Raw genomic sequence first — 27,489 nt, forward strand, 5'->3', positions numbered from 1 at the left:
CGCACATAAACATCAATACCTTGAATGGGATTTGAACCTATGATCCCGATGTTCAAGCGGGCAAAGATGTTCATGCCTTAGACCGCGCGGTCACTGTGATTGGCTTACACAACAGAAAGCAGTTAAAACTACAGAGAAGGATCTACATCCTAATTAAGACACTGAAATTTAATTATGCAACAAAAAATATTTGGCATGAGGAATCAAATCTCATCCCAAAGTTCTACTGCAATACTTGCATATAGCTTTAACAGTCATGGCCACCGTACATATTGTACAGAGTAACTTTCACGGTATCTCTCAGTGTTCTCTGTCAGGTCCTCAACAGGAAATACATGCCAGGTGAGGGATACCAACCTACATAAACACTGATGGCCTCTAGTGGCCACAACTTGCCCAAAGGCCCAAATCAATTCTGATTTCCTTAACCAATCTACACCAGTTTTATTAAGTAAGTAATGCCTCATGTACCTGTCTATGTGATCAAGCATTTCTTGAAGCACCTCCAGGAGGTTTGTGAACTGCTCCAGGTTGAGGGAAGGGTTCACAGTCTGTGGTAACAAGGACGGCATCACTCGGGTTGCCATCAGGTTCACAGACAAGCCGTATTTCTTGTCACTCAGCATCAATCTGTAGATATCTGCACAGAAACAGGGTGTAACTGTAGGTGGAAACACATGAGGACACAGGATCTGCCTTTCTTCAGTTTCGTAATCTTTTTAACACAGACGGTAGGATTCTTGGAGGAGTGATCAGCCCGTCGCAAGGCCGTTACCTACACACACGACAACACAAACACCTCCATGCCTTGAGTGGGATTCGAACCCACGATCCCAGCGTTCGAACGAACCGCGCGCCCACTGTGATTGACTCCAAGGTGTCTGTTTACATCAGAATCCCTGCTAAATTTGTGTTACTTTTACGTGATATATGTAACACAGATTTAGGACTTGTCACTGAACGTCTCTGTAAATGGCTACTCTTCCCGATCTAAATTTGGGGCGGTCAGGCGCTCTGCTGCAGCCCACAAAGAGGTCAACGAGTTCTCTTTGTTTTCTTCAGGCCTTAAATTTGGTGAAGCAAAACAGACGACGGCCACTTCCCTACACATACTTTTCAAAGCCATAAATGACCAATCGTCGTTACATAAAACACATCATCTGGGTCGTGAAGTAGGTAAGACACTGTCAGCAGCTGCAGATGGTAGAGTGACAGATGAATTGGAAAGGATTTGGAAGGTTGCTTCGGTGTCCCTACTAGGCTACTATATTGGTATTTTTCTGGAGAGACCGAGAAAAACCATGAGAAACCTCAAATCAGGATAGGTGTCCTAACCGAGATTTGAACCCGGAATCGCCCAAATAGCAGTATATTTACCGCCATGCGCAACTGCTAGGGTAGAAAAACTTAGATATCTGAAACATCGTTGTTAAATAAATCACGAATCAGGTAATCTTGGTGACAACCCCCCCAACCAGAATAGACGGTGTCGCGGACAAGTTTCTAACCTGCCTCCTTCTGAATATGAATACAAAACGTTACCGCCAGGCCAACCTGCCCGGCCCTTCAGTGTGTTCGCTCTGTGAAGTGTTGTGATGTGATGTGACTAGTTTCATGCCACCATCGGGGCTCCTATCCACAGCTTCACAAACTGTAAGTTAGAGATCCGTTTTAATATTATACCGTTATCCGCGTCCTTTCATACTTCGCTACAAAAATTTTGTACGCATTTCTGATCACGCTAATAATATATGATGAACAGTGCGTATCATGGACCTCCTCACTATATTTTCTCCGTCTTCGTGTCACATCCTCCCTCGCAGGCCCTGGTTCTGAACGCAGCACTCGGTCCCCAGCACCCTTCCCTTAGAGTGTCATGCCCACAGGCTCATAATATAAAAAAGGTAAAAAAGAAGTAAAGCTATTCCTGTAACAGGCCGTGGAGGCCCTTAGGGTTGTGAGACGTCGAGGCTCCCACATTTTCTAGACAGTCGGCTCGCTTACGGCGGTAAGGTTATCAGCCTTACGTGCAGGCCACCCTTTACCCCCAGGAACATTCCTGGTACTCATTTCTGTTAGAAGCTGAGTCGACCCCAGGGCCATAGTGCGGCTGGAAGGATTACGTGAATTGAAGAATCCAGTGAACTCATCGCTTTACAAAATATTATTTGCATGTGCCCTAATACAAGGAGTTCTTTTGGGTGTGGGTTCGAATCGCACTCGATGCATGTATATCTATCCGCGTTTCGTCTGTATTTATGTTGTCCTGTGTGTAGGTGGCGGCCTTGCGACATGACTGATCCCCCGACCAAGGAGTCCAACCGACTGCCTACATGTTTAATTCTTACGGGAATCCGACCAACAGGGAAGAGGCGGAACAAGGAAAATGTTTACATGCAAATCTACAGATTTCTACTCCCGCTGTTTTGCTTTCAGTCGCAGCGGAAATGGGGGCAACATGGCGGCGCAGAGAGTGTAATTAGATGCTTGCAAGTCCACACAAGATTCCCATTAGAGGGACACACACTTGGGTTCCAAATGCCCGGTGCGCGTTGCTGTTCTGAGGCCATTCATGGCGCGTACAGCTGCCTCAGGGGAGAAGCACTCAGCTCCTGCTGCCATCTGAGAATAATCCAAGATTTCAGTATTTGTACGCTGAGGCCATATCTTCCTTTGTGCACAGTAACCATGGTAACGTAGACGCTATTCCCAGTACGTATAACGTGCATAGCCGCGTGTAGTAACAATTCGTAAGCGTTACCTCGGCTTTGTTCAATTATCTCCAAAAACATAAAATTTAGGGAACATTTATTTGATAGGATTGGATGTTTCATTTCCGCCTACAAGTTTTGTCCGAAACACTTCTTCGCTCAGATAAATATTTAGCGAGTTAAGCTCCAGTTGCGAGCAAGAACTCATGTGAAGTGTCCGTTATCGTCGTCCGATTTTAAGCAAATTGGGACGTGTCAACGCTTTTAATTATATTCTCCTGTATCAAACTTCATGAAAATCCGTGCAGTAGATCTCAAGTCCTTACATGTGCACAGAGAGACTGGCAGTGTCTCTGCAGGAATGCAAACATGCCTAGAAACGCAACTTTCCTATTTCCTACCGCGGACCCAATAGAAAACCCCCTCTATTATAAAATTCACTCTGTAATCTTACTAATATGTACGGCAGTCACACTTGTTAAAGTGATGTTCAAGTGTTGCAGTAGAGTTTCTGGATGCAACTAGAATCCTCATTCCAAATCTTTTTTTTTCTTTTTTTTTCATAGATAAAACTTGTAGTAATTTCTTGAGTGTTGCGCCTTCCTTAAAGTTTTAGCTGGTATGAACTGTGTTACTGGGAGGAAATTGAATGACATTTGGGGCATCTAGGGGAAGAACTGGGTACTTCTGCTTCTCTGTTGCATTAATTTAGTTGTATTACGACCCAGTGGCTGGGGTTCACGTCTAGTCTGTTAAGGCAATCTCGCAAGTTTCAAACTCATCCATGTTACAGAACGCAGTAGGCAGACCTGATCACAAATGATCGTTTTGTTGCCGCCGTCTGTGTCAACCCTTTCCAATGCTAATGGCTCTCGAGAGAAGGCATGGTAATTACACGAGGTGAATAGAATGGAACGGTGCTGTTTCACGTAACACAAGTTTCACCCTAATAACTTTCACCCTCTCTCTTCCACCCCATCTTCAATCTAACACTAAGGGTAAATGTTAGCCATTATTTCACGACATATCTTATTTCGTAGTACAACACTCCAAATTCACCACATGAAATTAGGTTCTGTGTTCAACAGTTAGTTTTAACATCTCTCCACAGATGGCTCTATAGTGTACAGGGAATGTTTTATCCATTATTGCAGATATAAGCGTGTTGTTAAATGTAATAACGAGGGACATGAGGACACATTCCTTTGGCCAAAATTTTAGCTAGCCCATTCTGAGTCACATAGTCACAGTGTTCAACCCTTTGGGGGAATGACGTTAATTTGCAGGAAACAAAAAAGGTACCGTTTCTAGTTTCTCTACAGCGGCATCCATCTCGTCCTGCATTCTTGTGGCAGAGAAGTGAATCAGTCGTCGCTAATCTGAAACTACGTTATGGCCTAATATTCAAGAAGCCGATTAAAAACGGATGAATCCATTGTCTTTCACTCATGTTTCATTTAACAATTAAGACGCAAATTATAATTCTGATAATTATCAGAAAGTGTCCAGTTTCAGGGAAGGTTCGTATTATAATTTGTAGGTAACAAAAATAATAAGGAATGCTATTTCGCCGTGCTATAGTTCAGGATGTTAGATGCTGGCTTCGCACATTCATAAGTGACTAACCCATTTTCTCGTCAGAGAGGATGTTATATAAGGACTATTACCGCAAAGGTTCAGTTGAGAAAAAAAACCCTGTTCGAGGGTCTCAAGGGGCTTGACGCCAAGATAAAGCGATTGGCTGTAAACAGCCAGTCGTAAAATAACTCTGACTTTGATTTTGAGTTGTTTGAGTCAGTGCAGGGTTACAGTTTTGTGAAGTGAGGAGGTAGTAACTGCGGCCGGGGACAGTTCGGGAACCCAGAGGAAGCGGAACGTCCGCCATTGGAAGCCACTACCAAACAACGACTAGTGAAGACTGCAGTTACACTGATCTTTGGTGTGTAACTCAGTGAGACTGTCGTAGTTATTTGTAGTTACGATCCGTAAGTGGTCAATAAATCCGATTACAGACAAAAACCTCGTCTCTAGTCACATTCAATCATGTGAAAATATTTTAAAATTCAGTTTCTACCTCAAGTCTCGATTACGCAGAGCAGCTGGCTAATGTTGTTTAGGGAAATCATCGCTCTATATTTGAAAAAAAAATACGAAATATGAAAATACATCGTGTGGCGAGAATACAGACTTTTTTTTTATTTTAAAGAGCAAAATACTGATTTCCACACACTTCCATATTACCCAATCGAGTGTACCCAACTATCACTTCGTTGCTTATTTAATGACGCTGACAGGTCCTCGGATAATATGACGTCAAGTTACAGGAGGATCAGTGGAATGAAATGCAATGAAAGGAAGTGGCCTTGACCCATTTTATAGTTCTATCCATACATCTGCCTGGAGGGACTGAAGAAAACGTAGAAAAGCCTGAGCTAAAATCGTCGGTCTGTGGGTGGAGATTTCAACTCAGGACCTCAAGATAGAGAGCAGAACGCCACCCTCCTCACGTGAGGGCCTGACCTGTTACAAGTGTTTTGATTAAGCGCTGAAAGCCGCTGTAATGAGACCCCGTGCAACGGTATCACGTGATCAGGCGTGGAGCGGGGTGTCTCGCTCTTAATCAACTGGATTAACACGAAATTGTACTCTGTCTGGACCGCTATTTCTGGAGAAGTCAACACTGCTAATGAAACTGATTACGTGTATTTATAGAACTTGTGTGCACAGACCTGCAGTCAGTGTCACTGCGAGCACCCTGGTGTCACAACATTCATTCCTACAGCAAGGTCTTTTGGTATACTTTATGAACACAGCATCATTGCAAGTGTGGCGAAGATGATATGAAAGTCAAATCGAGGAAAATGCTGAAACAGATAAGGGTAAATCTACCCCTGTAACAGGCCATGAATGCCCACAGGGTTGAGCGACGTCGAGGCTCCCACATTTTCTAGACAAGTGGCTCACACATGGCGATGAGTTTCCAGCCTTAAGCGCCAGCCGGCCGCCCTTTACCCCGGGAAGATTCCTGGTACTCATTTCTGTTAGAGGCTGAGCCGACCCCAGGGCCATATTTCGGCTGGAAGAATTAGGTCAATTTAAAAAATTAATGACCTCATTGGGAATGGAACCCGAGGCCTTCCGGCTTGTAGCGCTGTACAAAAACAATAAAAAATTAAATAATTAAAGAAAGGAGTATAGCGTGAAGTTCTCCTTGTGGTTAATTAAGCACCATGCCATGAAGTGTTATGGGGGACTTGAAGAATGGTCCCAGACGTACTTAATGTCGGCATCTGATAGAACTGAGAGCTTGCCCCCCCCCCACTTGTTTTGCATGAACAGAAGGAAACGGCTTGATACAAAGAGTCCTTCGGAAGTTATGCAACTGAATTTCAGTAAGGGGAGAGTTCGAAAACCTTCAGTTCCATCCTCAAGGAATTCAGAAATGAAAAATAAATAAATCTTTCAGTTTGAGAACAGAACAGTCCTTTGGTATGTCAAGCTACGTAGGCAGGCCACAGTTCGTCGACGTTTCGGAGATACATCCTGTCTTGAATAAGCCACACATAACCTATGTGACTGTGAGGCCCATAGCCTGTTTAAGATTTTCTCACCTGGGACAGTTCTTCATGGAACCAAGTGACTATTATGACGCTCCCGTAAATAGGGTCCTACATTTCATCCAAAGTGTAGGATTAATAAAAGGGGAAGCACATCACAGTGCGAGGGCCAGATTACTATGGCCCATTAATACATACAACATACTGTCTCCATCTTCAGGGTGAAAGGGCAAACCAAGTCAGAATCAGCAAGGAGTAGAGAGACCTTCAAAGAACGTAAAGGCAACCAAGAGAAGCCATTCCTGTGCATGCAGAGTGGACCCTCTGTCAGTGTGCCGTGCAGTTGTTAAGCAAAGAGAGGCACTTACTTACAACCCTGAGCGTGACCTCCGGGTCCTGCAGCCTCACGTCCCAGAGCAGGGGGAGCACCTCATCAATGATCTGAGGCTTGTCCAAGCGGTCCAGCGTCTTCTCCACGCAGGAGAGCACGTTCAGCACGATTTTCAGGTCACCCGTGTTCTTCTCGTACACGGCTTTCGTCTTGGGAAGCACCATTCGTCGGATGGCTGTCTCGTCCAGGTACTCGGCAACGTTGGTCACAGCGACTAGTGCTGCGCTCTGTCGGTGCAACAAACAGATAGGTCAACTTACTGACTGACTGACTGACTGACTGACTGACTGAATAATTAACTATTTTTTTTATTTCGTTGGGCGAGGTGAGACTGAGTCCACTTGGTACGTTGGCCACTCTTTGGCCTATTGTACCAGCTCTGGATGATAGATGTGTATGCAGTATTTGGTGGAATGAGAATTGGCAGGGGAAACTGAAGTACTAGGAGAAAACCGGCCCACATGCCACTATGTTCACCACAAATCCCACATAATTTGACGTGGGATCGAACCCGGGTCGCCGTAGTGGGAACCCGGCGACTGACCGCCTGAGTTATGGCATGGCCCTAACTAACGGACTAACTAACTAAATAACGTTCCGAACAAAGGTTACAGGTAAATAAAAAATGTAAAGCTATCCCTGTAAGAGGCCGTGGAGGCCCATAGGGTTGTGAGACGTCGAGGCTCCCACATTTTCTCTAGAGAATAGTCTCACGGGTGGCGGTCAGGTTGTCAGCCTTACGCACCGGCCGCCCTTTACCCCCAGGAAGATTCATGGTACTCATTTCTGTTAGAGGCTGAGTGAACCCCAGGGCCATAGTGCGGCTGTCCAATTGAACATTCTAGTGACCTCAACAGGAATCGAACCCGCGACTTCGGGCTTGTAGCATAGTGCCTCAACCACCTACGCCACCGCGTGTCCGTAATGATCTGGAAAAAGGAAGTTACAGAGAATATTTAAAACGCATATTTGAGCCTCACGCGTACATAAACTTCAGACTTCATCTCTAAGAGCTCCTCCTGGTGACAGACTGGGGTGTTCGCATCTGCTCCCAGCCTGTCCCCCTCAATACAGGAGCTGTTTAGGATCAGGTAATGGGGCGTGGGACGCAGACAACGATCAGATAATTGCATTTCGTGACAAACTCCGCTGCTAGCACTGAGCACGTAAATAGCCCACGCCGCCATAATGCTTTGTATATGCCAAAACTTGTTGGCCGATAAAGCACTTCCCTGTTCAGTACGTCCTCCTCCAAACTACAACAAAGTGTGGGGGGAGGGGGAGGCGCAGTGTTCGTTAGAAGAAACACCGTCTCTCTNCCCCCCCCCCGTCATGTATTATCCTCGCCACTTCTCCAATCTGTGGAGATTTCGATCCAGATAAAGTGGACACTTACAGGTGTCCATGAAGGGCACTATTTTCTGTGATGTGACTCCATCAAGTCTGGTTTAGGAGGAATGTACTCCCCTACTATCTTCGAGATCAAAAAGTAAGCCGAAGCAACCAGCAAATTCAAGCCTGATGGTTACTTTTTGGTCCTGAAGACGGTGGCAGTACATACCACCGAAACGTCATAAGCTTCTACCAGATTTTATGATGCCATGTTCTGGAGAGTAGTGCTGCATCATATCATGGTTAGTTATGCAAAGGCCCTGTGATACAGTGGATGTGTTCTATAAGGCTTCAGATATGGGTTCCTGTGGTGTCTTCTGAGATGTGACGCCGTGTAGTCTGGTAGATGCTTGCCAACGTCTGGGAAGAAACTGGTGCGTCCTTGATCAGGGGAATTCCAAAGCCGGCAGAAGCATGTTCCTCCCAAAGGCTAGTACATATCTACCAAACTACACGGCGTCACGTCTCAGAAAAATGTACCCTTCACAGTGGTCGACACAAGGACCTTGAATCGCTCTTATTTTACAAGTGATAAAATTAAGTTGAGATGGGTAGGGCACATAGCACGCATGAGATATATCAGAAATGCGTAAGAATTCCGTTAAGAAAACCTGAAAGTGACGCATCCCTTTGAAGACCTAAGTGTATATTTTGAGGATAATATTGGAATGCATCAGAAACAGATGTATGTGGATTGGATTCGTCTGGCTCAATGGTACGCTCTTGTGAATGAGGAAACGAACCTTCTGGTTTCACAAAATGGGAGGAAATCAGCCCCTTCAGAAGTTCCTGCTTCACGGAGTTCTGAATATGTGCTGACCACCGCACTGGACACAACCACCTCATCATAAACCCTGATCCAGCATAACATTAACTCCCATCTCCTTCTTGATCTTCCATGAGACTACTTCCAAATTACTTTTCCGAATTGTGCTACGTAGTACAGACGGACCCACAACACGGGGGAAGAGACCCTTGCAGAACGCACCTGAACTTGTATAGTCGTGCTCTCAAACGCGTTGTACAGCATGGGCAGCACCTCTGCCCTAATGTCGTCTCGGGGCGTCTTCTCCAGGATCACGTGCAGACTCTCCAGCAAAGTGACTGTTGCCTGGATCGACTTGGGCACAGAGAACACGCTCCTGCAACAGCAATACTTACATATATATACAGGGTGATCCATTTAAAAATGTATCTTAATGGAAAACATAGTCTGAGCTCCTTCACGTCTCTCAAAACATGGTCATGTTTCCAGAACAACGGAGGACAATTCCAGCATGTTTTGTGAACAGTGATTTATGTTTTATGACTACTGACATATAGAGTATGATGTACTTGGTTGCGGTTTTAAATGGATCACTCTGTATAATGAAATTTGTAATAATAATGTTATGTCCATGTTTTGACACATTATGTGCCCTGGCGTCATTGTCGCAGCAGAGCACGTGCTTTTCAATTCATTCAACGGCTATTAGCCTCTATGTCATAGGACAACAGGATTCAATTTAGGATTTAACGCAATCTACTGCTGCATAATGAACCAATAAACAAAAGACTGGGTGCTTGTTGTTCGAAGCGCAACTGTAACAAACACAAGCTTCACTTTGCGTAATATTTTTTAAATGCACACAGAATGGGCTCATAATGACGTCACATGTGCTAGGGAGCATTCTCGTCTATGATGTGGTAAAAATGTAAAAAGGTAAAGCTATCCCTGTACCAGGCTGTGAAGGTCCATAGGGCTGTGAGACCTTGAGGCTCCCACATTATCTAGGCAGTCGGCTCACAGATGGAGTTGAGGTTGTTAGCCTTACGCGCCGGCCGCCCTTTACCCCCACGTAGATTTGTGGTACTCATTTCTGTTAGAGGCTGAGTCGACCCCAGGGCCATAGTGCGGCTGGAAAGATTAGGTATATTGAGAAAATCGACCTCATCGGGATTCGAACCCACACCTTCCAGCTTGTAGCATAGTGCCTCAACCAACTACACTACCGCGTGCCCCTCCTCGTCTATGATATGACGCCGTATAAGTGTACTAAACGTCCACTGATATTGCCGAAGAACCTGTTGCCTCCATCTTGAGGGTAGAAAAACTTAGCTGAGAGAGCATCGAGCACATTAAGGATTAATTTTCCAGAATTAATTTTTCAAAATAGAAACTTACTGAACATTTCATATCAACAACAATTTTGAGGGCGGTAGTTCTGAATGATTACTGTATTCACTTGCTCTTCTGCCATTAAAAATTTGAAGTGCGCGTGTATTGTAACGTGTGTGTGACTATAGACGGGGTTTGGATGGATAATTGGATTTACTGAAAACCTTAAACACAATTCCTAACTACAAGTGACTACATAGCTATTGCTATTTTAGCACTCTAAAATTCACTACAGCAAGCACCAAGTCTCCTCAGTCTACTGTATCTTCACCGGTTGTCGCCTGGTAACGGCGTAGCTCCCTCAACTTCCGTGTTCACGTCCTTGCTGACTGGCGACTGTCTCACAACTAACTAAATTCTAGACTCGTCCTGCTTGTAACACCTCGGCAAGGACCGCATAGAGAACACTTCTCCCAAGAGTTCTTCTGTGGTTTCATCACATGGTCTTCGCTCGGACCGCATAGAGAACAACATTCCTGTGTTGCTGTTTACGGCCATTACCTAGCGACGGCCGTTGTTTGCAGTCTTATTACTATAGCAACGAGTTCACATGCTACAATACGTACCGCTTGATGGCTTCTCGTTTCTTTGTTTTGCTAATGCTCTACCCTGAAGACAGGGGCTGCAGGTCCGGGGGGCTTACCGGAAAGAAGGAAGGATGATATTCTCGTACTCCTCAATGGTGCACTCCTGGACGAGGAATATGATGGGCTGCAGAACCGCTGCAAGAACTTCCTGCGTCTTCATTTCCTGCTGCAGAGAGGGCCAGACGTGCTGAAACCAGAGTTTCTGCAACAGAGAGCGGAAACGCAGTGCAGCTGCAACCCAGCGCAAGGTCATTTGTGGGTTACCGCGCCGATCTATATAACAGATGAACTGGAAAGGATCTGAAAGGAAGCGATCATGATATAATCCAGTTACTATCTCGGGGGTTGACTGGAGGGACTAAGAAAACCACGAGAAATCTCATTCAGGATAGCACTATGCCATGAAGACGTATAGGAGAGCGGAGGTATAGCTCCACTTTTCTTGATCTTTGCATTAGGTGTAGGTGAATTCTTAGCTCCACACCCCGGACGATTTACCCCCGGGGAAAGAGCCCCGGGTACCCGTTGGACAGGAGACTGGGTGGGCCCCAGAGTCCGTCTGGACGTTGTGGAAAAAAGAAACTTGCCTCTGCCGGCAACAAAACCTTTCCCATCCAGGCTGCAGCCAGTCTCTATACCGACTGAGGTATCCCGGCTCTTAACACGACTCATAGATCGTTCGAAAGTGGTACAAGTTCGAATGTTTCATAACAAGGGTAATAACTTAAAATTGGGTTGCCAAGAAATTAGAAAGCAGAGTCAGTTGGCTGCCGTTGTGCCGCAAGTCTCCTGTCTTCCCGTCTGGAAGATTAAAATGTACAAAAACAGGATTTGACTTCCGCTTGTGTCGGTGTGTAGCTCAGCCTCTTGTCTCGGGGAAGGGTTTATTGAAAAAGGGGCTCAGCCACTCCTGCATAGAGGAACCTACTACAGGAGAGAAACGGCAAGTGGCAAGACAGAACTACAAATGGAACAGCTCCATGATTTTCAGTACAGTCAATCAAAGGATGATGAGATGGGCGAAGCACGTGACAAGACTGGAAGGAGAAAAGGAGACAAATAAACACAGAATTCTAGCGGGAAATCCTGAAGGTTCAGGCGCAGAAGGGAGGTTAACAACAGGGTGGGTTCTGAAGATACTGCACGTCAACAAATGAACTGGATTCGTCTGGCTCAGGATAGAGTTCAGCAGGTTGGGGGAGGGGGCAATTAACCTTCAATTTCCAAAAAAATAAATCATGGAATTTCCTGACTAGCTGAGCGACTACCAGCTTTTCAAGAAGGAGACGATTACGTACATTTATATTTTAGTCGGCAAGTACCAAACGCTCGATGACGACAGTAGATATATGCCACTCAAATTGGGTCCACTCTGGGTCTCTTGGTACTGCGACCTAAAGTGGGGCATATAGATGAGTATGGAGCAATGGTGGAATTCTAACTGACAGGGGAAAGTAGAAGTGTTCAAAATAATCTTGCCACAATGTCATTTGGTCCATCAAAACTCCCACAAGGATTACCCTGCGATTGAAGCCGGGACTCAGCAGTGAGAAGCCAAGTTATGACAGGACAATCGCTTTATACCCTTACGATAATACATGCAGTATTCAAAGGATATCACGAAGTTAAGTGACAACATGTCATGTCGCTATAGGATTCTTGAAGAGAGATATTCTGCACACATAAAGGAGACAAAGTTCTGTTGGCTTTCCGCACTGACGACTTTGCCTTAGTTTCTGGAAGTTTGCCCTTATTTCTGTCTGTGCATCTGCTAGCCTACGGGAACGTTCAGAGAATTCAAAGCGAGTGCATTAGCGTCTGTCATTTTGCGAATCATTTTTATGAATGAAACCATTCCGTGCGTTTAATGGGCCACATAACTTAATGAGCAATTAGAACGTAGCCACAGGCCAACCCTTTGAAGTCTGAGCTTCATCTAAATATTATATAAAATGCAGTCCGTACCTCACAGGAAACACACTCCGTCTCCATAACAACTACCAACCGGTTACGGAAATGGTCGCTGTTTATTGTGGGAATCACAAATGCACTATGAGGAAGATATATAGATATATTTTTCTGCCAAAGCAGGTGGTACACATATACAGCACTGTGCTTTAAATGGCTTGAATTAAATATTTTACAATTCGTTGTTATGGAGACGGAGTGTTTCCTGTGAGGTACGGACTGGATTATTAAATGCCATTTAGATGAATAAAATTCTGCTGAAAGAGGCTTAAACTTGGCGGTGGTCAAGCTTACGACCGTTCAAATAACTAAGCTGCCGTTGTAACATAAGATACGTAAGATAGGCATGATCTGCTGTGCAAAGCCTGTACTGACAAAGGACTTGGAAGAATTTTCAATAACTTGCTATAAGTATGATACGTGCACTTGAATAAAGGCAAAGCCTATTCATGAGACAAACCAACCCTGTCGTCAGAGACGATGTTACATAAGGACTATTACCGCAATGGTTCAGTTGAAAAAGAAATCTCTTATCTCGAGTCTCAGGGGGCCAAGACGAACTGATTGGCGGTAACTGGGCAGCCATAAAGCAACTTTGACTTTAACATTTTGCTCTCATTTCCCACAGTAGACCACAACTTCACAACCAACGTCAAGCAACAATTTTTTTCATGAACACCGAGACTAATGGGCATCGCTCAGGTCCCTGATAAGTTCCATGCTCGAAACTGATGCCTACCAGACCATTGGCTTGGTACGTCTTCCAATTTCTCTGTCTCTTTTTCAGACTGTCTATGTTCCGTTATGAGGGCGAAGCCTAAGAACCTTCGAAAGAAAGTGATGTCCCCCCCCCGGGCTTACTTCACGACTCGACTCTTCCTTTCACTTATTGTTCCTACCTCTCTGTTGTTCAGACTTCGAAGTTTTGCGAACAGTGACGGGTGAAAGACTACCATTGATTGATTGATTGATTGATTGACTGATGCATGGTGGACTCTGCCGCTGCCGTCTCGCTGAAGATTACGCCGACAAACCCGAAGTACACTAAAATAAAGAGAAACCATCCCGGACGGAATGTTTACCGCGTGACAACTCCAATCAGAACCTGAAAACTGTTCGTAACAGAGACTTGTTTACTTCGGGCAAGTTAAAGTAAGGTGATTGATTAAGCGCCACGCCATGAAGACATAGGGTGGAATGGAGGTATAACTCCACCGTTCTTAACCACGGAACTAGATGTGAGTGGTCATCTTCATGTCTCAGCCGCTTTACTCCCGGGGGTTCCCATTCGATAGGAGGCTGGGTGGATCCCAGAGCCAGTCTGAACGCTGTGGGACAGAAAAAAATCTCTTGCCCCAGACGGGAATCGAACCCAGATCGGCCAGCCAGTCGCTGTACCGACTCCTACTTACTTCATGTGTGATTTAAATCGAACGAGCAGAAATATCCGTTCTGCGTCCGGGGAGCGATTTTTCACTATCTGTATCAGAAATTGGAAAAGACTTAAATGAAAGTTAAAGTGCGGGACAGGAGGCAGCAAGGCCCCACAACAGCTACATCGGCCCAGCCGGTTAAGAAGAACAGACTAAATCCCACTGTTATATTTGGGCGTTGCGTCCGCGGTAATAAACAGGAAACAGAATTCAGATGTTTCCCCATTAAGGGGCCGCAATAGCAGGAACACGGCGCTCACGGATGGGCCTCCAGGGGGGGGGGGGTCCCTAGCATGCCACAAACGCGATCACAGTGAAGGCCAAATTAGTTCCTCTGTTTCTGTCTACCTCTCACGTCGGCCAGTGCTGTATCGACCCGGATAGAGGCCATTCGTGCTCGGTTTACAAAGGCCTCGGTATCAGACTCCCGACTCCAGTGGCTTATTAATTATTTCCATAAAATAGAAAGTTTGATAAATGTTCCGCATGGCCGCCATGTTGTTTAGCACCCCACAAAACACCAGTTAGCAGTCTGGTTTACTGATGAGGGCGTATATTTGTGTTCTGGGGTCCTCGAATCGATTCTCCGCCAGGATATCAACTACCCTGGCTGATGTTTTCGTGATTTTCCTCAATCCCTTGCAGATGGATCAAGACGCGAGTAGCTGCGTAATGTGGATCTTCATAATTTGATTTCGCCTGCAAATAATATTCGAATGATCAAATCGTTAAGGAGCAGGTTTCATCCTCGGGATAGAAGAGAAATGCATGCAAAGTTTTGGTATGTAAGTCCGAGGGAAGACGTCCTAGGCATAAACGCAAAGTTTTCCTTGTACTTAGCTAAGCTCCAATCCATGAAGACGTATGGGGAAGTGGAGGTACGCCGTCAACTTTTTTGTCCTCGACATTAGATGGACGTGAATGGTCAGCTTCACGCCCCGGCGTGAAAGGGAAAGAGCCCCTGGTACCCATTTGATAGAAGGCTGGGCGGTCCCAAGGGTCCGTCTGAAGGCTGTGAAGTGGATAAAAACTCTTGTTCCTGCCTGGATTCTTATCCCGGTCGTCCAGCCCGTATTCCGTCGCTATAACGGTTCCTGTCCTAGAAGTGTATCGGAGAATAATATTAAACTGAATCTCAGAGAAATAGGATGGCAGCGTGTGGGCTGGATTAGCCCGGATGAGCGTGAGAACCAACAGCGATCTCTTGTAAACATGAACATCAGTCCTCCAATTGTAAGTGCCATGTGTAGAGTCTAAAGGCGCGTCCACATTACTCGTGCTCGTGCTCGCCAGGCTTCGGCGCGTGAGGATCCGTATATTTACTCGTAGTGTGTATAGGCTGTAGTCGTATTTTAATTTATTGGCTATAGTTTTTAAATTAAAAATTTTAAATTTCCTTCTCTCGTGACTTGTCATATCGTCCACATTACTCGCGAACACAGCGAGTCACACGAGCACGAGTAATGTGGACGCGCCTTAAGCATTAGCTGTGTCATGGAGGTGGGCTACAATACCTCCAACGCTACCCTACGAGTCGCAAGAGGAGACAACGAAGAAAGGTAGAACTGGGCCACCCTGTCCCTCGGGGACATAAATATGGGGACCTTGTCCTGTAGGTTGGGGGTTAGACGCAGGGCTGACGACCTTGCTGTGTAAAAGAAATTTGCGAAGTCCACAGAAGTGAAAACCTGATCTGCTAATTCCCAGGAATGGACAAACCTGACAGGATTTTCCAAGGGAATCTGTTGCTCAAAATGGCTGCTTTACCGATGATGATGATGATCCTGTATAATGTTTCGCACCGATCTACATGTCCCGAGGGTCATACATTAATATCAAATGTCACGGAATTTTTCGGGGGTTTTAACTCGCAGTCCGATGGGACTGACTGAGGAACATTACGACTGAATTCCATTCAGGATGTCCCAGGCTCGAGTCCTCGCAAGGCCCGTATACTTTCCGAGTATTCTCCCAGTGTACTTAGAATACCTTGAAGCAGGACGCCACAACATTCACCGCTATCCGTCATTGGCTCTCACACCCCAAGTTGAGAGTCGTGACGTAGTAGCAGAAGAAAATTAAATGTTCGGGAAGTCTGTAAAGAAAATCGATGAAATTTNGTCATTAATCACGTGTGATGAAACGGTGACGCAGGAGAATTAAGTAGAAGGAAATGGGTCCCAGAAACTGGAAGCGTAAAACAACTTCGAAACGTAATTGAGCCTGGAGATTAAGGGAAAGTCAGCTGACTGGACGCGAGACTGTCACAGCTGTTGTCTAGAACGTGAAGCCGTTTCCACCGACGTTTCGGAGGACCGTACAGAGAACTGATACTAGAGCAAGAAGCAAGTAGTTAAATATTTGAATGGCTTACTCGACCCTGCAGATGCTGTCAGTACATTCCTCCGAAAAACCTATGGAATTCTACCACACTACACGGCGTCACATCCCAGAAGACAGCAGCCATCATACTCACAGCACCACGCCATGAAGACGTATGGGGAAATGGAGGTATAAGTCCAACAATTCTTGACCTCCGCATTAGATGGAGGTGAGAGGTCAGTTTCACGTCCCGGTCGCTTTACTCCCGGGGTGTCCATTGGTTAAGAGTCGGTCTGGAAGCTGTGGAGAAGAGAAGAAACTGTTGCCCCTGGTGGGAATCGAACCCTGATTCTTCAGTTGCCCAGTCCGTAAGCGAGCCACCACGTAAACCGAAGTGTCCAGGCTCATAACGCGGGCTGAAAGCGCAATGGAAACACGGAATGAGGTCGGAAAATGGAAAAGGAAAATCTGAGCCGTAACGGAGACGAACCGAGTCCCGCGCGGCAGCTCCTGCGGCAACGACGCCGTGTCCCGATCGCGTCGGAACACAAGAGCAGCGATGCCAACAAATGAGACGGCGTCGCTTCTCAGCGTCGAGGGTTGCGGAGCCCGGAAACCCCAAGCCGCTGCTTCCTGTGAGTGCCTGAAGTGAACACGGCGCCCTACGTCACAGCTTCAGCGTCACGCATCTCCCGTCTTCCCTTCAGCGTCGGATGCCTCTTAGACGCTTCATTAATTAAGCAGCACGCCATTATAACCTTTGAGGGAACGGAGGTATGGCTCCATTATTCCTGACCTCTGCAGTAGATGAAGATGAGTTGTCAGCTTCACGCCCCGGCCAATTTACCCCCGGTACCCATTGGATAAGAGGCTGCGTGGGCCCCAGAGCCTTTCTGGACGATAAGGAGGAATGAAAGTTATGTTGCCTCTGCAGATAATCGAAACCGATTCCTTGGTCATCCAGCCTGTATCCTCCCCCCGACATCAGTATCAAGATCTATGTAGCGGTGTTTGAGATATCCTGGAATTTGTTCGGAGGGGTGGGAAATATCACTAAAGCACTTACTCAGAAGAGTTACAAAGCTAAGTATTCCGTTGAACATCGTTTCGGAGGAAATTATCGCCTCTATCTTCAGGATTGAAGAGGGAGCAAAACTGTGAGGGCCCGCACCCCGGTCGAGATGCATATTCTGAGGCACAGAGGGAGGTTCTCGCGGCGGAAACTGGCCCTGTAGATTGCTAGAAATTTACAGACATCTTCCGAAACGTCGGTGACCTTCTATCAGACTGCAGGTTGTCACAGCATAGAATACAGCCGTCTTTACGAATGAATAAACAAACATTTCGAGGAAGGTCTTATGCAACAGCTTTCGGGTTGTGCCGTTACGTCACCAGACTCCTGCGGTCTCGTGGCATATGCAGGGTTGCCAACTCAACGCATGATTTACCTCAGAACCGTGCGCTAGTTAACGGAGTTTCCAGTTCCGAGACTCCATGGAGCAGGATTTTAGGACGACTTAGGAATTTATAAGGCTGTGGTAGGAAGCGCCAAGGCCTAACTGAAGTATTGAGGGCCTGAAGAAACCCACGAAAGCCCTCAGTGAAGGACACGACGACCACCTGTTCGCGCTGCAACGTCATGCAGTCTCGGCTGTGCTGTTCCCACGGGCGCTGCAAATCAATACCTGTCATTGCGTCTACATCACGTCCCTGTGCCGCGTTACGTAAGGCCCACAGCGTTGTGAGATGTCGAGGCTCGCAGGTTGTCAGGCTTTACCCCCAGCAAGATTCCTGGTACTCATTTCTGTTAGAGGCTGAGTCGACCCCAGGGCCACAGTGCGGCTGGAAGGATTGTTAGCGGACGTCTGTAAGACGCACCGCCCTGTGAACACAGATGCATTTACGCGGTTTCCTTACGACGGTGAGCACAACCTGCTCTTCTGAAGAAACCAGAGAGGCTGGGATGGGTACTACACGTAGCACGAACGCGATATATCGGAAACGGGTACACAGCGAGCGGGATAGAGTGGGGGTAGCGCTCTCGACTTGGTCGGAACCACGAACTGAACACCGGCTTGGTTTTCCCCAGTCCCTCCAGGCAATTACCAGGATAACGCCTTCATCCGGCGGCGACCACTTCCTTCCAAATCCTTGGCAACTGCACGTTCATCTACCGCCGCGGCATGACCTGTTACTGACAGCCTCGTAAATTAAATTGCAAGAAATGAGTACAAAGTTTTTGTTTGGAAAACTGAACATGAGATACATTTGGAAAAAATGTAGACATATAATATTAAAATGGATTAAACACTGCATTGGAAGGTATGGACTAGATTTACTGGATCAGTAGAGAGTCTCTCGGTTTGAGGCCCGATTCCTCTACGTAAACCCGCACTGCTCTTCGGCGGGTGTTCGGTTCGATTCTCGGACGGAAGACTGTCTATGTTGGCTGGGGTCTCTCGTGAGTTTTCCTCAGTCCCTCCAGGAAAATGTCAGGACAGTACCTCGATATATGCCACGATGGCTTCCTTTTCAATAAATTATTCACTATCATTTAATCATTTGGCGTCTGCCACCGAGAGCGTCGTATAGAAACCTACCCTGAAGATGGAGGCAACAGGTTAGTAATGTGTCACCAGACCTCACGGAGTCACACCTCAGACGACAGTACCATTGAGGCGTGGATAATGTTACGGGTCATAACTGAGTACTTGAGTTCGATCCCCGAGCGTCGCATTGTCTTTACTGGCCCCGTCCAGCGAAGTGCTCTGATGTCGGATCAATAAGAGGTTGACCGCGCGTAACGGAACCGTCCTGGCGTCGTGCCTCGACGTCCTTAGTCATTGGGTCCGAGGTTCTCACAGCGGTGGTTATGCTGTGAAGCCGTGTAGTCCTGTCGGAGGAACGTAATGCCTCCATCTTCAGGGTAGGTGAGAAAGTCAAGTTTCGAACCAACAAGAACAAAGCAGATGATGGTTTCTTGGCTTAGCATCCGACCCTGAAAATGGAGGCTTTACGCTACTCCGAAACTACGATGACCTACTTCCGGAGTACATGGTGTAACATTTCAAAAGAAAATAAATAATCTTCAAGTGTGAATTTTGCGGACTGAAATTCATATTAGGACAACGCCTGCAGGTGGCAGAATGTGGACATAGGGGACTCGAATTGGGCGCCCTCACTTTGCACAGGAACCAGACTGTACTGATTGATCAGAAATTACAGATCTAATGGACAACGCAGTAGCAAAATTTTCGCCGAATATTGAGCGGGAATCCATCTCTAGGCAACCCCTGCCGTGAGTCCACGCTCACTTCACGGCCCTCGAGGGCCACTCTAGGCTCGCAGTTCCGCTGAATATGCTCGCTATGAAGTTCTACAGCGACAGCTCGACAAGCAGCCTAGAGCAGCGGTTCGCAAGCAACTCTCGTCTTCCGCGAGATGGGCCGACGTGTTCCTACAGTTCCTACACAAGCAAACAACAGCGCCCTTTACAGAATTTATCGGAAAAGCAGTAAGTTAAAGGATCGGATTGTCTCATTTCTACGCATGCGTCGCAATCTCTTGCATAACTTTTATTTATTCTTGCCGTTCCTGTCAACTGCTACTTCCGGTCTGTCTCTGCTTGCCGACATTGCATAGCGTCGGGTGGAAAGACGTCGTGTCACCGCATTTGCCTAAAGGGGCCGAGGGCACCCACTACAGGCTTCAGTCAGGACAGACAGTATCCCTTTCGAGATTCCAACCGAGTACCTTCCGAATTGAAAACCAGAGGGCTACCGCTGAGCTAACCAATTTGGTGTGGTTGTGAAGGTAAAGAGGTAAAGTTGTCCCTGTGCCTAATTAATCAGGTACCACAACATGAAGACCTATGCGGAAGTGGAGGTATTGCTCCACCACTCTTGACCTCGTCATTAGTCGGAGGCGAGAGGTCAGCTTGACGCCCCTGCCATTTTACCCCCAGTATCCACTGAGTAGAAGCCTGGTGGGCTCCAGAGTCGGTGTGGGTGCTGTGAAGGAGAGAAAAATCTTGCTCCCGCGGGGAATCGAACCCTAAGGGTCCAGCCCGTAGCCCGTCATTAACTCGTTTTTTTTTTGCATGGTTGTTGTTGAGATGTTGAGAGCACCACGTGACGTACGTACTTCCAACTACCAGTATGTACGGTTCACACTCGGAACAGTGGCGTGAAGTATCAGTTACTCAAGAAGTTCTGCAAACAGTTACTTGACGTTTATGGGCTCCACAGACTGGAAATGTCCTTCAACTGACGGCCAAAAAGCACGGCCTTCTTTTTAATTCCGACACTGTAACGCCGACCGAAACGTCTGGCCCTACTACAACTAACTGGGTTTTGTTTGCACTTGGTTTCCGTGGGAACGACGTGCGACAACTGAGACATGCTTCCCTCGCGAGACCGCGCTGCAGCTTAGCGTTGCCGAGGGTTACTGGACTCACAGAACATAACACGGGTATTGCTATTAATTCTTATGGAAATATCGGATTGGCTGGCATAGCGTTTTCCAGGAACGCAACCGGACAGACATAAACTGATCATTACCTTCATGGGACATCGCTCGGATGGGAAGCTTCTCAACCTAATTCCCACTGTTCCACACCGCAGTTAACCAGAGCGTGTCCGTGTTCCCTCTGGAAGGACTTAATCCCCTTTAAGTGATAAACCCCTCACAGCTAATGAACGCTAATGAGACTGCGGCGAGGTACTGACCGAATTTCATAGAGGGCAGTGTCTCCACGTGTGAGCACAGACACACTGGCACGCAGTGCTTATGTGACAAGTTGGTTGACGTTTGAAGCGTCGTACAGATCAGCCTAGCCTACAGACCCACAAAATAGACAGGGGGAAGACGGAAGGAGAGAAGAGAAATTGGAGAGGGAGCAGTGACAGACAGACGTTTCAAAAGAGTATAGAATAAACTTCTTATTTTGAAGGTTCCCAGTCAGTGCACATTCGTCCTTTCATAAGGAACATAAGAATAAATATAAAGGGCTGGGAAGTGATGGATTGAAGCCTGAACTGAGAAACACAGACAATGCGGAATAGCAGGAATGTAGATGAAAATGAAAGTTATCATTCGTCTAGGTAATATATATATAAATCCAGTCCGTACCTCACAGGGAACACACTCCGTCTCCATAACAACGCCCAACCGGTTAATGCTGTTTAGGGAAATAATCGCTGTTTACTGTGACAGCCATACGGAACACATAAACACACTGTGTGGGCAAAATGTAGAGTGATTTAGTGCTAAACTAGGTGGTATATATAGTTACCGCTGTGCTTTAAGGGATGTGCAAAATTAAGGTCTTCTTGGATGTACCGTCGTCAAGTCTGGTGGATGGATAAATACCTGAGGAACCCGCTGAAATTGAGTATTAAGTTCCGTCCGAAATTTGGTACCAACCTACCAGACTACATGGGGTCACACCCGAGGAGATCGAAATCTTATTATTCAATCTCCTATCAGCACTCAGCCCTGTCTGCTTCGAAACGTCGGTGACAAAACCACGTGCAACCCATGCGTGTTACTCAATGAACGTTTGTGTGCGAGTTGTGTTCTGTTACGTAGCAAAATGCTCTTCGCTGCATTTCGACTCAAATGAAGACATGACAACAGTGCTACATTCTTCTGCCCGTGTTGGGTATCGTAACGCCATAGACAGATGAAGTCAGACATCGTGAAATCTCGGCGGCACACTAACAAGTGAATTTTCGACAGGCGTGTAACATCAACCTCGTGCTAATCATGCAAAAAGCTGGTAGAATTTGTCTAAAACATCTTTGAGCGTACGTCATAACTTGAGTAGGCAACATTACGGAAGAGAAATCTTGTGTGTTGAACCAGATATCCCCTCCCGTTTCGGCAAGTCTTGCGTAAAGCGAATCTTACGTAAGCCGTAATTATTGCTGCATGTAAACTTGCTCGTGCTTCTCAGGTAAAAATGAAAGCACGGAAAAGTATTTTTGTAAACATGTAAAGCTAAGATGTTCAACAACAAAATTTACCGTAATTTACATGTCATTTACGTCTTACGCCTTAATCCCAGATATATTCTGGTTCATTGAAGGCAACATTTTATATACAAAATTATAAGTTTGTCTTTGGTTCTGTATGGGTATGAAACTTGGTCTCTGACTTTAAGGGAGGAACACAGACTGAGGGTGTTTGAGAACAGAGTGTTAAGGAGAATATTTAGACCAAAGAGAGATGAAGTGGCAGGAGGTTGGAGAAAACTTGTACTCTTCTCCAAGTATAATTAGAATGATCAAGGAGGATGAGATGGGCAGGACATGTAGCACGCATGGGGATATGAGGAATACATATAGGATATTGATGGGAAAGCCGGAAAGAGACCACTAGGAAGACCAAGGTGTGGGTGGGTCGACAATATTAAAATGGGCGTTAGAGAGAGGGAATGGGATAGTCTGGATTGGATTGATCTGACTCAGGATAGGGACCAGTGGAGGGCTCTTGTGAACACGGAAATGAATCTTCGGGTTCTATAAAATACTGGGAAGCTCTTGAGTAGCTGCACAACTGGCAGCTTCTCAAGAAGAGCTCAGCCCACGAGTGGGTGAAGGCGACGTTTTGATGGGGGACGATAAAGGATTTAATTTACATAAAGTCGAATATTGCAGAACCCGGGGAGCTTCTGTACGTTGGGGCGCAGTGCTGCCACCTACCCTGGGAATGTACGGCAGAACCTCCTTCAGCGTGTTGCGGTAGAAGTGAGACTTCTGACTCGGGTCCTTCATGTTGATAACGTCCAGGAACTGCAGCGCCTGGACAACCGGGTCGCTGCAACACACAACACACATCAGAAGATCTGAAGGTTCTTACTTCAGTTACATGGCAGAACAGGGATTCGGTTCCTGACGAAGGCACACTTCTGTGTTTATGACCATGCTCAGGCGGGTTTTCAAGCCCACACACCTCCGACCCTGCTGAGGTAAAGAATGCGTGGAACCATACCTCCATTCCCCCCCCCCACGTTTTCTCATAGCTCTGTGCTTAATGAAGAATGACGCTTCTTGTTCTGTTGTGACGTGTGTTAGCAAGTAGTTACGAATAGTATCAGAACATGAATGTCGGCACTACAGTGATCACAGTAGCCGGTAACAGTTCCTTTAGATAGCAGCAATGCTTATTGTACACTGTTTAGTCTTGTCAAGCTTGGTGTCTTCTTACAAATGCGGCTGACATCCCAGGATGTTCCCAATTACAAGGATAAGCATTTTTGAAAAAGAAAAAGTTTTTAAAAATTTCCCTTTGAAATTTCAACTGAATTTACGTCAATAAACAGGAACAACCTCGTGATCTAATTTAAGATACTATCCCAGCATTTGCGTGGAGAGACTGAGAAAACACAACAGAAAACACCGCTTTCAACAGTTCTTCTATTTTTGTAGGCGTGTCTATCGATCCGTTGCCTAGAAACTGCCGTTTATTGATTCGCCAATTGCATAGCAACGGCTGTACTCCTTACAATATATAAACTAAGCTGTCAGTATCCCAGGCTATATGGCGTCGAATGGTTGGATGGGTGACGAATAATGGATTTGAAAGCATGTGGAAGGAAGCGGTCGTGGCCTGTTTCAAAGTATTATCCCGGCATTCTTATGGAGGGAGTGTGGAAACCATGGAAATCCTCAGCCAGGATAACAGATGTCCTCGCTGAGGATCCAAGCCGGGACCTCCAGAACGCAAGCCAGAGGAACCTCTCTCGATGCCTTGCTCTGAAGCACGTGGTCCTGCAGTCGCTTTACAACGCGCATGCGTCGCTGGGAGACACTAGGGGCAGTGGGTCAGGAATAGCGGGAGAGCCTCTCCCTACTCAGACTGGCTCCGCAGACAACCCGAGCAGAAACATGAAGCGGAGTTTTCATTTCAGATTAAAACTCATGCCATATTAAACACTAAGCGCCCTCCTGCAGAGATTAAACAGAAATTCGGACCAACTCGCCACGAACACGGATTATGATAACAAGCATGGGCTACATAGGGACACGGCGTAAACGGAAATAAAACGACGCGTGCTTTCGGAAGGGGCTTACCGACAAGACGCCCTGCGTCGTGGCAGCTGTTCGTTCAACAGCGACATCTGAATTCATATTGCCACAATCTAACTCGTTGTCCCAACGTTCACAGAGCCTTGCTGCGCTCACAAAGTCGCACAATTATACAGGGTGTTGCAAAAAATAGAACCGGTGTTTCGTGACTAAATTGTGGCCAATGTATGGTCAGGGAAAGTGGTGGAAATAGCATAGCAGCGAGAGAGAGAGAGACAGACAGACAAGGGAACTGGATGCAAAAGAGAGAAACAAAAGATGGAAGTCCAGAGATGTGTCCACTTTCTTGCTGCGTATAAAATTCTTCCTATGCTTAATTAAGCACAAAGTTATGACGGCGACTGGGGGAGCTGAGTCGTAGTTAGCAGGAATCTTAACCTCGATACCAGATAGAGGTGAGCAGTCAGCTTCAAGCTCCGGCCACTTTACACTCGGGGTACGTAACCCTACTACCCACCACACAGGGCCGGTCTCGGCGCTGTGGAGAGGAAGAAATTTCTTGCCTCTGCCGGGCATCGAACATCAATTCCACCGTAAGCCAACCCATAGCGACCGTACAAATGGAATTCGCAGAGAAATTGTGCATCTGCTTCGTTACATCTGTCCGTCTGTTGTAACAAAATTGTATCGAAGTAGATATTGGAGAGTTTCACTAAAATTTGTTGAAGATCTTCGATTTTGGTTAATCTCGGACATCAATACCGGACCCTTCACATGAAGATCTCAGGGCGTGTCTGCGCGCATCCCGAGAGAAACTCACATCACACAAGGGAGCGCGCATTATAAAATGCCGGATGTTATCCCCTTTCCACATGGAGGAGCGTTACAATACCTCCCCCGCATCCCTGCGAGTCGCAGAAAGGATGGGAACCCAGGGGCTGGGGGTGTAACTGGGCCACCCCATCACAGGGACCTGGTCCTGTAGGTTGGGGGTTGGACCCATAGCTGATGTGTTCTTACCTGAAGTACTTGATGAGAGAGAGAAGCTGTGCCGTGGGTCTCTGCCTCGAATCTCGGCTGAGTAGTCTCACCGCAGCCTCCTGTAATGGAACTGGCACCCGAGGCAGAACGTTGTGGAGCTGCTCCTCCAACTGCAACAGGGACCACGCACCGACTCAAGTATATTCCGCAGCAGTACGCTGGTAGCTATAGATACCACCCGCGTTAACACCGAGGAGGCCTACTTTCTGCCCACACAGTGTATTTACGTGTTCCGTATGGTTCTCACAATAAACAGCAATTATTTCCCTAAACAGCATTACCCGATTGGGCGTTGTTATGGAGACGGAGTGTGTTCCCTGTGAGGAACAGTTTGAATACTTATAAAGCCTCCGGAGCCGTCAGTCATGGACCTCCGGTCTCGGTCGGTTTTGACGAAAATGCTCTGCAGTCTCCCAGAGCCATCAGAAAGAAATATATGGTCGTGAGTCCCGTGGGACTCGGTACCAAGAATAACTGTGCTGGCGAGGCCCAGAAGAAATGTAGCAGTCAGTCAGGATTAAAGGAGTTAAAAAGAAATATAGAGCTTGGGCAGTCTGGAGGTTTGCAAGCAAATAATCCTGAACGAAAACTGTTATATCCATATGTGACATTCATGTCAAGTATGGAGCTTTACCTCCACTCCCACAATTCGCTTCCGAGACGGGACCCGGTTTGCAGTTTCCTGTACGTCTACGTGTTAGAGAGCGAAGAGCCGCACGACAAGTTCTGAACGTTCCAAACTAAATGATGGCGACCACAAATTAATAATGAGGCCTCCATTTTGTGGGACGTGAGGCCGCGAAGTCTGGTATAAGTTCGCCGACGTTTCTGAAGAACGTTCTTCCTCTATTTTCAGCATCGAAAAGTAAACCAAGCAGAAAAGTAGCTTCTTCTTTGACCTTGAAGATCTGGCAGGACGTTCCTCCGAAACGTCGGCGACCGTCCACGTCACCATGTGCCCTTGCAACCCAGACGGTACTCTTAAATTCTAGCGATGAAAACTGAAATCCAAACAAAAAAACATTTGTTGGACGTGAGGTTTTCAAGGAGGTGACTATGTACAGTGGGGTGTGTTTCGGAGGAACATGTCCCCATCATCAAGGTAGGGAGAAAGCCAAGCAAGAAACCAGCAGATATAAGAGGCAAACGGATTTGAGCTTTCTCTTCGACCATGAAGATGGAGGTGAAATACTCTTCCGAAACGTCGTGGTCTCTCCGCACTTCACGGCGTTACAACCGAGAACACTGTACTCTTCAAGAAATAATATCTGTCCGAACTTCGAAACTGTGTCTGGAAACGCAAGGCTCAAAGCATGACCTCTCGACGGCAGATTGCAGCGGACGTTCACAGAGTTCGCGATGCATTCGTTTAATGAAACAGCAAGTGACGTCACCGGACAGCAAACAAACTGACGTCTTTCCACTCCGCGCTTTATAAAGGTTTTTACGTCACAGCGGGAAGCGGCAACTCGAGGTAAAAGGCGGAACTGGGCGCAACGACCCGTCGGGTGGAGGGCGGGCCCAGCGCCTCCATTTGCGGCCCCTCTCTGACAAACAAGGGGCTTGGGGGCTCCCCCACCTGCCTCTTACAGAGGTCATGTCACTGCACCCGCGTGGCGTAGCGCTGACGTGACGGGTTCGCATCTGGGCCAGGTCACCAGCTATCCACACAATTCTCGTGCCTTTCCTCAGCTCCTCAGAGCAAAACTCAGTTACGTCACACGAGACGCCTTCCAAACCATTCACAACTTATCCTACCAGGTAAAGGTAAAAAGGTAAACTTGAAGAATGCCGTCTTCTGGGATGTGGCGCCGTGTAGATCTTGTGTGAACTGAAGTTTCGGAAGAACTATCTCCTCCATCTTCAGGGTAGAAAAATCTGAGAGCGACGTGAGCAGGT

General features: G+C 46.7%; 1 protein-coding gene across 9 annotated transcripts in view; it reads right to left on the reverse strand.

Moving 5' to 3' along the window:
- Positions 1-27,489, reverse strand: part of LOC111866557 (SCY1-like protein 2) — a 157,037-nt gene that overhangs the window by 30,397 nt on the left and 99,151 nt on the right. For all 9 annotated transcript variants that reach the window (XM_033752319.1, XM_023855620.2, XM_033752318.1 and 6 more), the window contains 6 exons: positions 25,570-25,700; positions 23,224-23,338; positions 10,853-10,998; positions 9,040-9,193; positions 6,637-6,886; positions 472-640 (listed from right to left, as the gene is read on the reverse strand). In XM_033752319.1, the coding sequence (XP_033608210.1) occupies positions 472-640; positions 6,637-6,886; positions 9,040-9,193; positions 10,853-10,998; positions 23,224-23,338; positions 25,570-25,700 (965 nt within the window). The remainder of the gene's footprint in view (positions 1-471; positions 641-6,636; positions 6,887-9,039; positions 9,194-10,852; positions 10,999-23,223; positions 23,339-25,569; positions 25,701-27,489) is intronic.

This window comes from Cryptotermes secundus, unplaced genomic scaffold (genome assembly GCF_002891405.2).
Source record: "Cryptotermes secundus unplaced genomic scaffold, Csec_1.0 scaffold575, whole genome shotgun sequence".
NCBI lineage: Eukaryota > Metazoa > Arthropoda > Insecta > Blattodea > Kalotermitidae > Cryptotermes > Cryptotermes secundus.